The sequence below is a fragment of the Nymphaea colorata genome, chromosome 8, assembly GCF_008831285.2.
Source record: "Nymphaea colorata isolate Beijing-Zhang1983 chromosome 8, ASM883128v2, whole genome shotgun sequence".
Taxonomy (NCBI): domain Eukaryota; kingdom Viridiplantae; phylum Streptophyta; class Magnoliopsida; order Nymphaeales; family Nymphaeaceae; genus Nymphaea; species Nymphaea colorata.
The window spans coordinates 5,198,662-5,216,193 of record NC_045145.1 but is presented as its reverse complement, the minus strand read 5'-3'; the positions used below and the strand labels follow the sequence as shown (position 1 = coordinate 5,216,193).

The following is a 17,532-nucleotide window of genomic DNA, read 5'->3' as shown; positions in this document are numbered from 1 at the left end:
GCCAATATGAAACTAAGATCTGGTCGGTCTAGTTTATTATAATATTTTTCACTTTGTTTTTTTCATAACAATCCATACATCAATCAGGTTATTTCTTATCCGTAATATATATATATATATATATATATATATATATATATATATATATATATATATATATATATATATATATATATATATATATGTGTGTGTGTGTGTGTGTGTGTGTGTGTGGAGAGAGAGAGAGAGAAAAGGACAGGAAAAGAAAGAGATAAATTGGTAAAAACCAGAAAAACCAAACTCATTGTTTTCTTGTTAAAAATTTATTTTAAATAAAATATAAACATCTTAATATATCTATAAAGACTATGTTGGCTTTGATTCAAGTTGTTTTAATGAAAAACTGTCAGGTTTTGGTTTAGGGTTTAGTTTCTTTTTTTTTTATTATAAAAAAACCATTAAGTCTAACAAATGGTCAAACTTAGTATATATTTTGCATCAACTAAGATCATATCAATAAGGTTTATTGATATGACTGCAAAAAAAAAAGAATCTAAATCTAAGTGGCTTTTATTTGTCAACCAAGTGTTTGGTTTCTACTAATCACTATATGCATCGGTGTATCAAACAATTTTATCTTCTTCGTATTACCATATATCTAGAGTCAATAATTTTATATGAGAAACCATGAAACTCAATCTCCTCAATCTCCTGCTGTCTATACTTTTCAGTTTTCTCTTGAGGTCTGTCCTAAAGAGATACCATTTCTGGGTTTTGTCAAAGAACTACTTGGTTACTTTCAATTACTTAAATCAATAATTCAAACTCAAAGGTATGACATTTTTCATTGACATTTTCCATTGACATAGAAACTTTTGTACCAAAAACAATGATATCTTCAATGATATCCTTTTTGGGAGGTAAAATATATCTCTTCTCTCCATCCCCATAATGTATGCGACAAATATAAGCATTTCTATTAGAATATATTCTATGGTTACGATTCTACCAAATGTCTTTTGCATCCGTCGAAAATCAATTTTATGATATAGACGCGTATGACCTCCCCCTCTATGCCCTACGGTAATGATTCATTTGGCATTACAACCTTTACCATAACAATCTTGTCCATAGATCAAATTTGTTCATAGATTGGATTTTGCTTGACTGTCTATGACTCTTCTTTTGTGTGTGCTAGGGGTAGAAGTTTTGTATAAATATATATCCATGTTATTAAGTATTTATTTTTTTTAATTAAGCTTTTTTTTATAAGAGGTGGAATAGAATAACCCGGTTGAAACATAATCATCATACATTTGTGATGTATGATATGTCGCATAATAGGTATCATTCATCTACCATTTTTGGAAGTCAATGGCTATTGTGAAGCTCCGACCCCAACAAGAAGAATCGTTGACACATTCATCATCATCATCAAGATGACATGATTCATTCACTGCAACATATATGAAATGTGCCGATAGCCTGCCCAATTGGAAAAAATGTTTTTGAGACCAAAGCATTTGCCGATGGCTGGCAAATAAAAGTCTCGTTAGCAGGGATGGGGCCCAATTATAGTTTCAAAATTTAGACAGAGGCTGCAATATCATTTTTCAAATTTTTTATATAAGATAAATATTAAAAAAAATTATATGTAAATTTGAAAAAAAAAATGGCGGGTGGGAGGGGGAGGGCCCCTACTCACCCCCTTTGGCTCCGCCCATGCTTGTCGGCACTTGTTGCCATGTTAAACAATGGAAAAACATACTATTATTTTTTATGCTTTTGATTGTTGGGATGTAAAACATCTTTTCCAACAGCTTGAGTCAGTGTGGTTTGAGTAACATGCTCAAAACCCAGTTTTGTAGTAACTTAAGAGGTTGCTTGGAAAGAAGAACACTTTGTTAGTATTTCATGCATATGACCCAAAAAATGAGGCCATGAAACACTTACTAAAGTATTTAATGAATTTATCCCAATTTTTGACACTAACAAAGTGTTCATCTTGCCAAACAGATCTAAGGGACACCAAGTTTTTCACTTCTTAAAACAGGTTTTGTTAAAATGGTACCCAAAGACTAAAAAAAACTAGCATTTTTACCTCCAAAACCTGCTTTTATGGTACCATGGAAACACCCCCAAATAGGGATGTCAACGGATCAGATTCAAGTCAAAAATGCTATTAATTATATATATTTCTTTTGGATATTCACATGCTTAGATTCAAATTCAGATTGAATATGAACAAAGAAAAGACATCTGAATCCGAAGTCTGAAATCCGTTTTCACAATCTGAATCTCATCTGAATTTGATTTTTACATTCACATCCAAATCTGAATTTCAAGTGAACCTGGCTGAATGAAAGAGTGATGGGTATGGGATACTTGTTTAAAATTAAATCTGATCTGATCAGATGTCATTTCTCAAACCGAATCCGATTTGTTTTCTTGATCAAATATTAAATTTTTTTGTTCATATCTGATTTTTTTGGAATGGTTTGGTGGGATACCAATCCAAATCAAATACTATTGGCTTTCCTACCCCCCAAAGTTTTCATGTTCCTCATGAGCAACATACACAGAATACTATTGTCATATTCTATATATTCAAATGGTGCTACGTTGTTTATAATGTCTTCCTAAACTGATAGAAAAAAGTCAGGAACGTTTGGTGGGATACCTTTGTTTGTCAACTCACTTAGAAGCATCTGGCTCTTCCTTGGCCAAAAAAATGAGTTGATAAAAAAAAAAGAGCTTTGGAATTGAAATTGGAATAATAAAGATCGATGAAGTTAATAAATCGAACTTAGTCCTTTTTCTAAAGACATGCAAGTAGAGCTTGTTCACAAAAAAAATAATACATGAAGCACAAATGGGCATGTAAGAACAAAGGTTTGCATTCTACAGCTCGTTGAAAGGAAAATTTTTAGGTGAGTTTGAGAGCTGCCCATATGATGGCCAAGCCCTCCTTCTTTTCTTCTTGCCTCTCAGGTTAAGGGCTGGGTTAAAGTTTTTGTGGAGATGGTGCACTGTCAACTTGGACTAAGAGACACTTTTTCATTAATTTTTGACACTCAGAGAAACACCTGCGTAAAGAAATAAGCAAAAACTGAATGACACTCATATGAAAATTATGGAGAATTGTAAGGCCGACCACACATATCAATCTATATGTAGCTCCACCACTGTACCAAAAGGAGTCATTTATTAGAAGTAGGAACACTTTAGTATTCTTAAAGGTTTCGGCATATTCATGCAACATTTGTTTTATTGCTCCATTAACTTGTTTCAATCTTTTAAGACAAATTTATGAAATACTCACAAAGTGTATGACCTCAAATGAATCGAACTAGCAACACATTGTTAAAGTCACGCTACCAATTGTGCTAATAATAACACTTGAAACCTACGGTAGAAGAATTTTAAAGTGCTTCAATGATACATGGTTGGGCATATTAGTTGGCTTGTTAAAAATAGTGTTAAACCTTTATTATTGTTAAACGCTAATGATGCTCCTTGTATTAATATTGTTCATGGTTTTAATATGCGCTGCTCAAGCATGCTCTTAGAACCAGCTATGAGCCCTTTTCTAAGACAAGAGGCCAGTGTGATTTTTGAAAATTTATTTTTTTTAAATAATTTGAATTATTTTATAATATATTTTAATAAAAAATATGCTCCCATGTTCCTCCATCTTTGGTGTGAACTTCTAACGGACGCCTTATCGAATTTCAGAAAAAAACAAGAAGAGAAAAGTTAAAAAGTTAAAAAAAAAAAAAGCACTTACTCAAATTAAGTAAAACCTAGCCGCCCCCTTTCACCGAACCGAGGGACCGTGTGTTGGGTCTGAGCATTTCCTGATCCAGATCCAAGATCCATCAAGAGCGACGACGCATAACCCTAGCATTTCTTAAGCGGGAGCCCCATCTCCTGTCTTTCCTCTCATTCTCTCTCCTATTTGCTGCGGCGAATCGGCCATGGCGGTTCCTCTGCTGAGCAAGAAGATCATAAAGAAGAGGGTCAAGAAGTTCAAGAGGCCACAGAGCGACCGCAAGATCTCCGTCAAGGTACCCGTCTCTCACTCACTCTCGATCTCTCCCTCTGCTGTTGATGTTTTTAGGTGTACAGCACACCCGAAGGAGTTCATCTGGCGAGATATTTGTGAATCTGATTTTCAACTTGTTCTGTGTGGTTGGTTCTCTGTTTTGGTCTTGTAGCTTCGTGATGAATCATTTGTTGGGCTTTCTTTCTTGTACTTTTTTTGTTTGTTCTTTTCCTCAGCTGAGTATAAAATGGTGTCCTAATATGACTGTAGAAGGTTTCCTGCCGCAATCCTGGACCGTCTAAATCTCCATGTTGAGTTGCGTTTTATGGATTGGGAAGCAATTGGATCCTTAAGAAATAATAATGACGGAGTTTTGGGTTCAGATAAAATTATGCGCTTTTGTTAGACAGAAATGCGGGGGTGGTCGGATGGCCGAATGGTGCACTTTTTGTTCCGACAATGGAATTGAATTGTTTGACAACATTGCAAGATCTTTGAAGATTTGGAATGTTGTGAAAGTGCGCCTACTTGGCCAAATTCTTTAATTTGGGGATGGTTGTATTATAATGGCGTATTGTTGGTTGAGAGCTTATACTTTAATTTGCAAGTGATGAGCTTACGTTTGTGCACTGCTAGAAGACGTAGTAGCTATGTGAAGCATTGAATGCAGCCTTGAGTGTTTAATTTTCTCAAATACACCCTTAAATACATTTGCATATTATGTTTGAATGAGAATGCTGTGTTGCCTCTACGGCCTTTTTTTCTTTTGGAAGATGTGTGGGGGAGATGGAGAGAGGAGGAAGAGAGTGAGATCTTGGAGAAGATCCGAAGTATGTCCTGTTGTCAAGTTATGAAGTAAAGTTGTAAGCTTTTTGGGCAGGAAACGAATGCCATGTTTGGTTACCGGCTGCATGCGGCTGGATGTCTGTTTGATAAAATATGTTCCCAATGTAATTGGCATCTTATTTACATTTTTTGATATAGGATGGAATTGAAATCCTGAGATGCTGCTTTGTGTGACTTTTGCCAAATGGTTGGTCACTCATAATGCATATGCATATGAATGGCATTAACACCTGCATGTGTACACGTGAATTTCATTTGGTGGTGCTTTGCAAAAATTAGAAGCTTGATCGATGTTGCATGAATGCTGTTGATGTGGCACCAGGCTTACTGTCAGGTTCAGTGAGATCGTGCAATTCATTTCAGATTTTTCTTAAGAATGTCCAAACTCTAAATTGCTTAATAACAGAAATGTATGATTTTTTTTTTTGGCCCGAACTTTGCTTCACCTGGGTTAAACATCTTTTCAATTCATTGGATTTCAAGATATTCAATTACTAATGTTTTTCTTTTGTTTTCCTTTGAATGTCAGTTTTCAATCAAGATTCAGACTGTTTTTGTACGTGTTTGTGTGTGTGTGTGTGTGTGTGTGTGTGTGTGTGTGTGTGTGTTTGTGTTTGTATACGTGCATGGGGCACTTTATGCATGGTATGTACGTTGTGAGTTACGATGCTTCCCAGACATTGGCATGTTTCAAGCTAATGAATCTAATGCTGTCTTCAAGGGTTTTGACACCTGAACAGCTCTTAAATTGCTCCATTGATGTTTGATTGCATGAATGTCTACAACTCCAAAAGCTGGAATACTGCCCTTATTTTGATGAGAAATGGATTGTCATTTTGACATTCCAACATTGGCTTGAGTCAAAGATATGATTATGTGCTGCACCAGCTGTCCACTTATTTGGTCATGTTTTTATTTAGTTTCGAAGGGTATTGATTTCTCATTTTCTGATAAGACTTCCTTTTTCTCGTTATTTTGGGGTAATTGGGATTTTCTAGAAAATTTTCTCAATAATATTCAGTGTAATCATTGTCTGCACGGCATTTTTATCGATGTTACCGTTGGTAGGATAATTTGGAATTCCGAGTTCAGCATAAATTTGCTTTCCTTTAACTTGTAACACAAATCTTACATGGTCTATCAATTGCATTATAACAGCCAAGTTGGCGAAGGCCAAAGGGTATTGATTCACGTGTGAGAAGAAAATTCAAAGGATGCACTCTCATGCCAAACATCGGTTATGGTTCTAACAAGAAAACAAGGCATTATCTTCCTAATGGCTTTAAGAAATTTGTCGTGCACAATCCCAGTGATCTGGACCTCTTAATGATGCATAACAGGTAACATCTTCTCATATTCATATGCTTTATATACCTTTTCCTTATGTAACACTGCCTCATGATCGTGACTGTTTGTTGGCTCATGACTTGCAATTCTTAATCTCTATTAGGGTCTTCTGTGCCGAGATTGCCCACAATGTCTCTACATTGAAGCGCAAAGCCATTGTGGAGAGAGCTGCCCAACTTGATGTTGTGGTGACCAACAAACTTGCAAGGTTGCGCAGCCAGGAAGACGAGTGAACCAGCAGTTTTTCCTCTCTTACTACCGGACTATCTACAACTTGTCATTTGAGCATGAACACCTAAGTTTGTCATTTAAACTTCTTTAATTCAAGAATATGGTAGTGACTGTCGCAGAAAATTCACAGTTAAAAAGTTTGGAATGTCTTTGCGTGCCCGGCACAGCCTAAATCGGTCTCCAATATGTTATTTTCTTCCTTGCATGTAATCATTGTTCGGTTGCTTGGTTTTTGTTCTTAGGCGTCGACAGAGCTTCCTTCAAAACTCTTTTGGTTTGATGGTTGATGGAGAATAGTATGTGTCATTGTTTTCAAGGGATTCTTGTCTATCATTTATTGATTGATCTTGATTCCTGAAGAATACATGAAGGGTGGAGATGTAGGCCTTGACATAGGTTCAATCCCTAACTTCCACTCTCAGCTTTTCCATGAACCCATGTTAATCTGGGCTGGACTGGGGTTAGCATTGAAATTGCTTGCTCATTAAGTAGTCTGGTCTTTGAATGATTCTTTTAAATTTAAATAGAGGGGAAAAGTATGAAGGAAGATAAGAAGGGTTTACTTCTGTGGCTGCCTTCCGCGATCAAATAAAAGCATTGTTGTAGCCAACTGAGTCTATACAGGTGGACACTTTGGATGTACGTCGCATGGAAGTTCAAAGATTGAAATGGGTGTGCTCTCGTGTTTGCTTTTGCATGGCTCCTCTTATTTTAATTTGTCAATATGTCGAGTGGCACGGTCTAACTTGGCCAACCATAGGAAGTAAAATAAGTCATTATGCATTCATTTTTGTCAATATCTCCCCTGCTTCAAGGGGCATGGTATTGTTGGTTGAGTTAGGGGCATATGTAAAAACATGTCTCTATTTCTCTTCTGTTTGTGCTATGTTTTTAGCCTTAAGGTGGTTGGACAAGAGTACACTGCTACTGTGGCTGGTACAGGTACAGGTACAGTTATGACCTTGGAAGCAGGGGAAAGGAGGCCCCCCAGGCCTCTTTTAAAGAGGTGGTGGGATGTTAACCTCTTGTTCTATACGAATTGATTGAACTAGTGAAAAATAAAATAGATTTGAACTTCAGCAACATGAACTTCTAAATCTCATGATGCTGATATCTCAAGTGAGATATCTTTCTATGTAAGAGAGCAAATCTTTCTTAGTCTTCATTTGCCTCAGCGAGTAGGCTCCATAGCGACAAGGTCTTGATGGGAGTCTGTTAGGGCTTCTGTGACTCTCGACTTGAGATCTCCAAATCTGGTTATGGCCGCCGGCTCTCACCCTTCTGATTCGACCGTACAAAGAGACATCAGGCTCGATGAAGACCTGCTGTTCCGCTGGGGAGATTGCGCTCAGGTTACCCACCGCCTGTCTGCGTTCGGGGTCTCCATGGAGGTCGATGTTGGTGAAACTGTAGCCTCGGGTGGCCCTCCCGGTTCCCCTTCAATGAAGTTGAGAGGTGACTTGCCCTGTGCTCTCTCCCCATTCTTCTTTGGGCAGCGAATCTCCTCCCCCCTCTTTTGGATTGGCATTGTCGATGGATCGGCAACCAACGAAGAGGGTTCCCTAGACATTCAGTGGTCCATCATGGGTTGCTTCTTCCACGGGACTGAGCATGCCAGTGTAGAAACACAATCCGCCATTGAAGCTCCGAGGAAAAGCTTTAAAAACTACTGAGTCTCCCAAATTTTCTGCATTGGGGAAGGGGGGGGGGTGTTCTGACTCGGTTTATGCAATCGAACTATATGTGGGTGCCTTTGAAACAACGATCTTGGAGACTTCTGGGGAAAAATTTCGTTGTTGTCCATAGATGAGACTCATTCTCTAGATATGGGCATTGTTGAATCGGCCGCACAATTCCTGTTTGGGTTCAACTTCCTCATATAAGGAATGAGGAAATCTCTAAGGCAATTGCAAAAGCGATGAAGGGCAACCTAGTCTTGGTGGATCCCCTTCATAGCCAACATACAAAGGGCTGACTATGCTCGCATTTGTGTGGAAGTTGCCCCAAATTTTCAGCCTAGCAAGACGGTGGAACTCTGTCTCGAGGAAGGGGAGATCTTGATCCAAGAGATTCACTACAAGGGGAGGATTAGATACTACCCTAAATGTAGTTCGAATCAGCACCTTCCTGAAAAATGTCCTCAAGCTAGCCAAGGGTGAGGACTCGGACGATCCCTTAATTGTCGGGCCTTAAAAGGTGGCAGATAACCCAACCGCTTCAGCACTCTAGTCAATGAAGGAGATGAAGGTGCCTCTTCTGATTATCCTCTGTAGCATCCGGTCTCCCCTCCAACTCAGTCGAAGGTGGCCTCCACTACTCCTGTGAAGGAGAACGAAACTATCTCTTTTCATCAGGCGAAGAGGAATTTGGAAGAACACAAAAGGAAACTGAAGGCAATTCCCTCTTTACCAACCCCGACTCCTATCGGAATCTCCGGTCGTAGATATGGTGGATCATCCCCTATCTGGTCCTTACAAGAAGGCATGACTGAACCCTTTCTCAACTAACATCCTCTCTCCGTCTGATGCGCACATGTTCCAAGACATTGACAACAAACCGCCCGGATTTTCTTCTTTGAAGCAACAAAGAAGTCTGACTCAAATTCTCTTGATGGTGTTTCGATTGAGGCCTCTATAGGCGCTCAGAAGTCAGAAGCCTCGGCACGGTCGGAACAAAACCTTTCGTTTCAAGGAGTTATACAAACCCCCTGCGTCGGCTGAGCTTCGCTCTGTAACTGACATACATAATGTTGTCTCCTCTCATCGCAACATGAATTTGTGGTCAAGAGGAAGAGTGAAAAAAACATCAAAGAGGGAGATGGTCCAGGTATTCAGAGTATCAGAAAGGAGAATGCTACTGGTTTATCCCAGCCAGAGTTTCTTGCAGAGGAGTCTCCTCCTCTGTTTGTCCCCCCACCCTCCCTTCGTTCGCATGAGGATGAGGATCGCAACTTGGAACATCGAAGGATTGGTTCGACCAGCGGCTAGGTGTGCACTTCAGAACTTTCTTTCTGATGATGTCCCTGAGGGGGCGTTTGGTGCACAGGGAAGAATTTAATGTGGTAAATTTTTCTAGAAAACTTTTCTGAAAAAAAACAAGATAAAATTTAACCCTCTTCCGATTTGAAGTCATGTTTGATACACAGGAAGAATTTAACCTGGTAAATTTAACTGTGTTTGATGGACATGGTAAAATGAATGAGAGACTTTTTAGGTGACCATTGAAAGATAACTTTTTAATGGAACATCCACGTAACATGGTTAACTACGACAAAACCCAGAAATCATGGAATTCCAAGAGTGCTCAACCATATAGATCCTGGAAAATCAGATATAACACTACGAGGCCCTAAAAGAGATCCATGACAGGAGAGCACACACGGAATGCATATTTGGATCATAGCTTGGTTTATCAATTATAAACATATAACAGATCAGATTGAACTCAAATTGGAAAACTATGGATCTTATCTTAATTTGTTAAATGTAAAGATAGCGGAATCAATTCAAGCAAACCCTCCAGAAGATTCTTTTGCTGCGTCTAAGCAATACTGAATGCTCTAAAACTCGAGAGGCAAGAAAGAAGCTTCGGGAAATCACCGTCTCCCTCCATCGGGCACCTTCTAGTTCTCTCTATAACCTCTTCGATTCCCTTATAAATTGGGCCGATGCACTTGTGGTTCCCCCATCAACAATCGTTCGATCAAACCCCAAGAGCAAAAAACACACCGCGATCGCGCTCTCGAATCTCCATTTGCAGACGCAGAAACCAATTCCGCACCACCAAGAAGGGGAAAAGCAAAAGGTGTAGGAAAATGGATGTGGTGATGGTGGAGCAGCCGCTGTTGTCGACGCTCAACCAACTGATGAGTGTCCCGAAGGAGATGGAGAAGCTGCTGAATGCGCCCACCCGCAGCTACGTGCGCGACACCAAGGCCATGGCCTCAACGCCTGCCGACGTCAAGGATTACCCTTCCTCCTACGTCTTCGTCCTCGACATGCCGGGGCTCAAATCCGGCGACATCAGGGTCCAGATCGAGGAGGACAGGCGATTGAAGCTCTGATGCGACGGCGGACCGGCGATGGTGAGTGCGGAACGACGGTGGACCGGCAGTGGTGAGAGCGGCCTCTGGTGCGACAGTGAGAAGGCGAGGTGCGAGGGGGGAGGGTGTCGAGCGTTGGTCTTGAGGGGGCGTTTGATGCACAGGGAAGAATTTAACGTGGTAAATTTTTCTAGAAATTTTTTCTGTAAAAATACAGGATAAAATTTAACCCTCTTCCGATTTGAAGTCATGTTTGATGCACAGGAAGAATTTAACCTGGTAAATTTAACTGTGTTTGATAGACATGGTAAAATGAATGAGAGACTTTTTAGGTGACCATTGAAAGATAACTTTTTAATGGAACATCCACGTAACATGGTTAACTACGACAAAACCCAGAAATCATGGAATTCCAAGAGTGCTCAACCATATAGATCCTGGAAAATCAGATATAACACTACGAGGCCCTAAAAGAGATCCATGACAGGAGAGCACACACGGAATGCATATTTGGATCTTAGCTTGGTTTATCAATTATAAACATATAACAGATCAGATTGAACTCAAATTGGAAAACTATGGATCTTATCTTAATTTATTAAATGTAAATATAGCGGAATCAATTCAAGCAAACCCTCCAGAAGATTCTTTTGCTGCGTCCAAGCAATACGGAATGCTCTAAAAATCTCGAGAGGCAAGAAAGAAGCTTCGGGAAATCACCGTCTCCCTCCATCGGGCACCTTCTAGTTCTCTCTATAACCTCTTCGATTCCCTTATAAATTGGGCCGATGCACTTGTGCTTCCCCCATGAACAAATGACTAAACTAATTGGAAGAACAGAAAAGACTAAGAAAACAACTTGCATTTCATTTCTTTCAAGTGATTGACCGTCTACAAAATAAACCAACGGATCTGGATCCATTTACAGGATTTGGTTCTGTTTTCATTTCGCATCAGTTTTTCTTTTTGTTTTTTGTTCAGTATGTGAGTTTGGAAGGAAAGCCGATACCTTTCTATATGTTGTGGAGATTTACTTGAGTCCTAATCCATTGCTCAGAGCTCAGCAGTTCATTGTACTTCGTCAGATTACCAACAATGTGACCTTCCTTGTGTCTTGATCGGTGACTTCAATGCACTCAGAAACTGTTCTGACAATGGCCGGCCCCCAAATTTGAACTCTTGTTCTTATTTCAACCCCTTTCATTTGGACTGCCATCGTACTATTCTTGCAGATGATAGATGTCCACTACAACTGGTCCAGCGATAAAGCAAGACAAGCTAAGTTATTTGTAAGATTGATTGGTTCACTCTCAGTGGTGTGAGGTGTTTCAGGAACGTTCTTCCCTGTATATCTTTCCCAGAACTATCTCTGACCATGACTGCATGTGATGCTTCTAGCTACAATTTTGTTAAAAGAAAATTGTTCATATATATGCTATTCTGGGGCTCGAAGGATGTGTGCTGTCAGATTGTTGCTGAGAAATGGAATCTGGAAGCTGGAAGCAATCAGGAAGGCTCTTGCTAAATGGAATAGATTACACTGTGGCAACATCTCTAGAAAGGTCATGAGTTTAATGAGTGAGCTAGAAGCAATACACGGCATATCGAAACGTAATGGTCAGCATGATTCCGAGTACGAGACCTTGTAGAGACTTTGAATGACGAAGAGTTGATTTGGAAGCAGAAGTCCAAGGAGAAATGTGTGAGAGAAGGAGATCAGAATACTAAATATTTTCATGAAGTTGTTAAAGGCAGAGATCATGGTAACTGCATCTCTTGCATGACTTGTCCTAATGGTCTTACCTGAGATTCATCTACCATTCACATAATTGGTGAGGATTATTTTTCTGTCTTACTTGATGCAAATGCCTCCACAAGTAATTTGCTGCCGGACCTTAGGCCCTGTTTGATTGTAAGGAAGAATTTAATGTGGTAAATTTACCACGGTAAATTTTTCTGAAAAAAAAAACAGGATGAAATTTAACCCTCTTCCGATTTGAGGCCCTGTTTGATTGCAAGGAAGTTTTTTGCAAGGTAAAATTAACTGTGTTTGATGCACAAGGTAGTTTTTTGCATGGTAAATTTAACTGTGAAAGTGCACATGGTAAAAAAGAGGAGAAACTTTTTTCCTGACAGTTAGAACTTGTTGTTTGATTGGTTCTCCTCAAATCAGAAGAGGGTACAAATTGAAAGATGATGTAAACAAATACCATTAACACAATTCTAAAAACTTGAAACCCCACAACCAGGGGCGGAGCCAGGATTTTTTCTCAGGGTGGGCCGAACGGTCCAACGAACTGTAATATATATATATACATACATACATACATACATATATATATATATATATATATATATATATATATATATATATATATATATATATATATATATATATATATATATATATATATACTCACACACTTTAAATATTTGCAAACCATAGTGTAGTGAACATATGTCGTATATAATTGCCCACGTCATAAATGTGAAGCGCGACTTGTCCTACGACACATTTTAATAATTGTTTGTGTCATTAGCACAAAAGACGATCTGTCCTAAACAGATAAGGTGCTCTATTTCTATTACAATGATATAGATAAATGTGAAGCGCGACTTGTCCTACGACACATTTTAATAATTGTTTGTGTCATTAGCACAAAACACGATCTGTCCTAAACAGATAAGGTGTTCTATTTCTATTACAATGACATAAATGTGAACATAAAGTGGACATACACATATCACAACAAAAAATATAGTAAACAAAACATCTACAAACTAGAAAACCAAAATATATATTACTTACCTAAAACAAGAAATTTTGCATTCTTTCTATACAATACAATCAGTTTTTGCCTTTATTTTTATTGAAAATAGTTCCATATCATCATTCATTCACCTACACAATAAAATATAAATAAAAAATATATCATTTGTTATTGCAACTAAATAATAACTCAAATAAACATTAACATAAAAAGGATGCAACAAAATACTTTACCTATTATAATTGTGCTCTACTGTTTTTCATCTTATAAAAGACATCAATAATATCATCCGAATCAAACATTTGAGTAATTTATTTCTCAATATACAAAAGTAGACAATCTGCAAAGAATTCATCCTCCATTTTGTTAAGCAACCTTGTTTTAATAAGTTTCATAGCAGAGAATGCCCTTCCTGTGGTTGCAGTGGAGACATGAAGTGTTAGAATGAGACTAAGCAACATGTATACATAATAGTTCACATACATCTGATAATGTACCCAAATTTTGAAAACTTGGATGATGACAAATATCATTCTTGTAATGTCTCAACTGATAATTTAAACTCATAAAATCTGAGTCTAAAAAATCTTCAGGATAAAACTTCTGTGCAAGAGTGTATGCATTAAACGACTCATATTGATCTCTAGAGTTAAATGTCGACATCAAACGAAGTATTTCCATAAAATTCTCATTAAATCTACTATTCAACTCTACCAGTTGAGAATCAATGGCAGCAATAAAAATAACAACATGATAGTGATGTCTCACTGTAATGAAATTACGTTCACGACGAGAACGTGATTCTCTTACAAAATATTGAGCATCTATATCTGGAATAGAGATATCATGTGTCATACAAAATGCTCCCACAGTATCTATAAATGAATCCCAATCAGTCTATCTAAGTTCTTGTAGAAACTTTTTTGAATTACAAACCAAAACCATTGCATTTAGAATGTCTTGTCTTTCCCTCTGCAATGATTGACAAAGAATATCACTCTGTCCCAAAATTTCTTGTACCAAATGCAAAATAAATACAAAGTCAAATGATATTATCATTTTGTAAGCCGAATTACCTTCACCCCGTATTTGATATGTTGATCCATTGCCTCTTAAAATTTCCAATACTGCACATGTTGCATAGAACATTTTTATCAAACTGCACACAGACGAAAAATGGGATCCCCATCTAGTATAACCAGACCGCTGGAGTGATCCAATTTGATTAAGTCCTATTCCGGTTAGAAGTTCATCTATAGCAATTCTAAATGCAATTTTGTTTGCTTGAGCTTTGCGCAATTCATCATTGCATTTACTGCTTGCACTAACAACATTAATTACATGTCAACTGTTCAAAAAAGCTATGAACATCAACAACTTTTCTTGAAGCTACAACAAGTGCAAGTTGTAATCTATGAGCAAAACAATGAACATAATATGCATAAGGACATTCATTCAAAATTAATGCTTGCAATTCATTCCATTCACCTTGCACATTACTAGCACCATCATATCCTTGACCCCGTATAACTTGAATACTAAGATTATGTTGAGACAACAAAGTGAAAACTGCGTTCTTCAATGTAACTGCTGTAGTATCCATCACATGCACACCATCTAAAAATCGCTCTTGAACTTGACCCTGCTTATTAACAAATCTAAGAACAACAGTCATTTACTCTCTCTTGGACTCATTTCGAGCTTCATAAATAATAATACAATATTTAGCATCACCAATTTCTTCTATAATTCTAGCTCTCACTTTACTTGCAAAAACATGTAAAATTTCTTTCTAAACTGTTGGTGATGTATATTTAGCATTTTTTGGGGCATTATCCAAAACAACTTGTGCAACTCTGTCATTATAATTAGGTAAAGTTTTAATGAACTCAATAAAGTTATATTGATTTAATGAACTTGAACTTTCATCATGGCCTCTAAAAGCACAAGCTTGGAATGCCAACCAACGAACTGCGTCCATAGATGCCTTCAATCTCAAGCGATTGTTGTAAACAAGCTCTGAACTTTGCTTTTTAATCATTTTATCTATGTGTATGCTTACGACTTAAGATGCTTGCACATTCATATTATGAGGTGAATTTTGACTTGTCCCTTCATGACTACGGAAAACACATGTTTTCATACTACCACTCACATTCTTCCAAGCTCTGAATCTTTCAGTAATAAATGGACTGTCATTTGAATGTGGAGTACTGAAAAGATAACATGGTAAACAATATGCACTATCTGTCTTTGAGAATATTTTAACCATGAAAATCTTTGAAACCAAGAAGCTTGAAATTTACGAGGATGACTTGAAGAACCTTGACACTGGATATCTATGAAGCTTATGTTAGTATGAACCATAATTGATATATGCTTGCCTAACTTCATCTCTCTTAATTATTGGTATCTCCCATATAGGACGCCGCAACCCTGGATCACGCACGATGCTTTCTACAGTTTCAATTTTTGAATACTTAAAAGGTGGAAAATCTGAGTAAAAAAGAACAACATCAAGAGCTTTTGGACTAGAACAACCAACATTTTGGTCTTCTCCCTCTTGGTTTTCTCCCTCTTGGTTTTCTCTCAATTGATCAATAACTTGTTTCTTTTTGAAATAATCTTGAATATTTTTCTTCATCTTCTCAATAAGCTAACACAAAAAAACTGAAATTGAAAATAGACAATAACATTTATACACATCAAAGAAAGTACTAAAATTTTAACTTATGAAAAGCAAGAATTTAGAACCAACCACCTTATAATCAGCAGATAAAGAAGACAACATTTACCTGTTGAACCTCTTGCACTATGTAGAACAACGAAGAGTTGTTTTCTCTCCTCGCTAACTTGCTTTTCGAATTACCACGAGTGGAGTGAAGTCTGAAAAATGAAACAGAGAATGATTTTAGGCCTTTATGAAGCTACTTTATAAATTTCACTAACAGACCATTGAGTTGAAGTTTGTTTCTTCAGAGTTTATGAAGACATTATCTTGTTGCAGTAATCTCTGGAGCATTTGATACATTAAGATGTTCCCCAGAGTCACAGACCTCAGAAGGTGGAAACTGTGTGGATCAAGTACCTCAGCTTTCTCTTTAGCAAGCATGAGAGAGTTAAATTGTGAACTCACAAAATTTGTGATTTTTTTGCTGGATAGTTGAGTTTGGAAGAGTAGATCACAGAAACAGCTCACTTCAAACAAAGATGTCAACCAATTTTTATATGTCCCATTTGTCCTTGTAATGACATGGGTTTGCCCAAGAGGCTTGACTACTCATTACAATAGTCATAAGTGTTTGTATTAGATCAAAAGCTAAAAACTATGTCTTCTGAGCTCCTAAGAATGACAAATTTTCCTTAGGAAACATACACCTTTGATTTCACTTTGCTTTCAGGCTTTCAGCTAATATTTGATAGCTAATCTCTGCACATGAAAAATGCATTTCTATCCCTCCATCTAAAATGCATTTCTATCCCTCCATCTTTTGTAATTCAGAATTCTTTCTTGTTGTATTTAATAGATGCTTTTAAGGTCCCTGAAGATGGGGACCTACAAACTCTTGGACTCATGGACTATGACAAGAGGCTAGCACATTCTTTTACTGCTCACCCAAAGATTAACCCATTTACTGGTAATTAAACTCGACCTAAGTAATCAAATTGATTGTTCATATACATTGTAAGATCTGACAGCCTTGCCTTTGGTACCAGATGAACGTTCACTCTTGGGTACTATAGAACCCCACCTTACCTCACTTACCGAGTTATTACAAAAGAAGGTTTCATGCTTGATCCTGTACCTATAATGTTATCTGCACCAGTCATGATACATGACTTTGCAATACTGAGAATATTGCAATATTCATGGATTCAAACCACAGGTACTTCTCACATTGTTCTGCATTTATAAAAGATGTCATCTTGTCATTTTAATAGACATGGCATTGATGAAAAATACCAAAGATTGTGGCTTCCAGTAAACCAGGTGACAAAGAATCAAGTATTATGTGGCATATGTCGTTCACCTATGAGCAAAATTGCTTCTAAAAATGTGACACAGAATCTGTGGATCCATTATACTTACAGGCCTGTTGAACAGGTCAATGCACTTGGTACTGGTTAGCCATTAGTTAAGAAGGCGACCCTTCCTATTCTAAGTAGAATATAATTTATTCAACTAATTCTTACAACATGTTTCTTAAGCTTGGTTAAAAAGGACAATTGTTTGGATTCAGATAGAGTCAGTCAATCAGTAAATGTGTTAC

The 17,532-nt window shown here is 37.6% G+C and overlaps 1 protein-coding gene across 1 annotated transcript; it reads left to right on the top strand.

Moving 5' to 3' along the window:
• The first annotated feature begins 3,887 nt into the window (after positions 1 to 3,887).
• Positions 3,888 to 6,764, top strand: LOC116258412 (60S ribosomal protein L32-1-like). The gene is made up of 3 exons (XM_031635549.2): positions 3,888 to 4,046; positions 6,029 to 6,210; positions 6,321 to 6,764. Exons 1-3 carry the CDS (start codon positions 3,957 to 3,959, stop codon positions 6,448 to 6,450), a joined length of 402 nt encoding a protein of 133 aa, XP_031491409.1. The 5' UTR covers positions 3,888 to 3,956; the 3' UTR covers positions 6,451 to 6,764.
• Positions 6,765 to 17,532: the final 10,768 nt, after the last annotated feature.

What these genes read in the sequence shown, in the direction of transcription:
- LOC116258412 (XM_031635549.2), top strand. Translation starts at nt 3,957, where the DNA reads ATGGCGGTTCCTCTGCTGAGCAAGAAGATCATAAAGAAGAGGGTCAAG. An exon ending in ACCGCAAGATCTCCGTCAAG is followed by an intron (nt 4,047 to 6,028) that starts GTACCCGTCTCT and finishes GCATTATAACAG; the next exon opens with CCAAGTTGGCGAAGGCCAAA. An exon ending in CTCTTAATGATGCATAACAG is followed by an intron (nt 6,211 to 6,320) that starts GTAACATCTTCT and finishes AATCTCTATTAG; the next exon opens with GGTCTTCTGTGCCGAGATTG.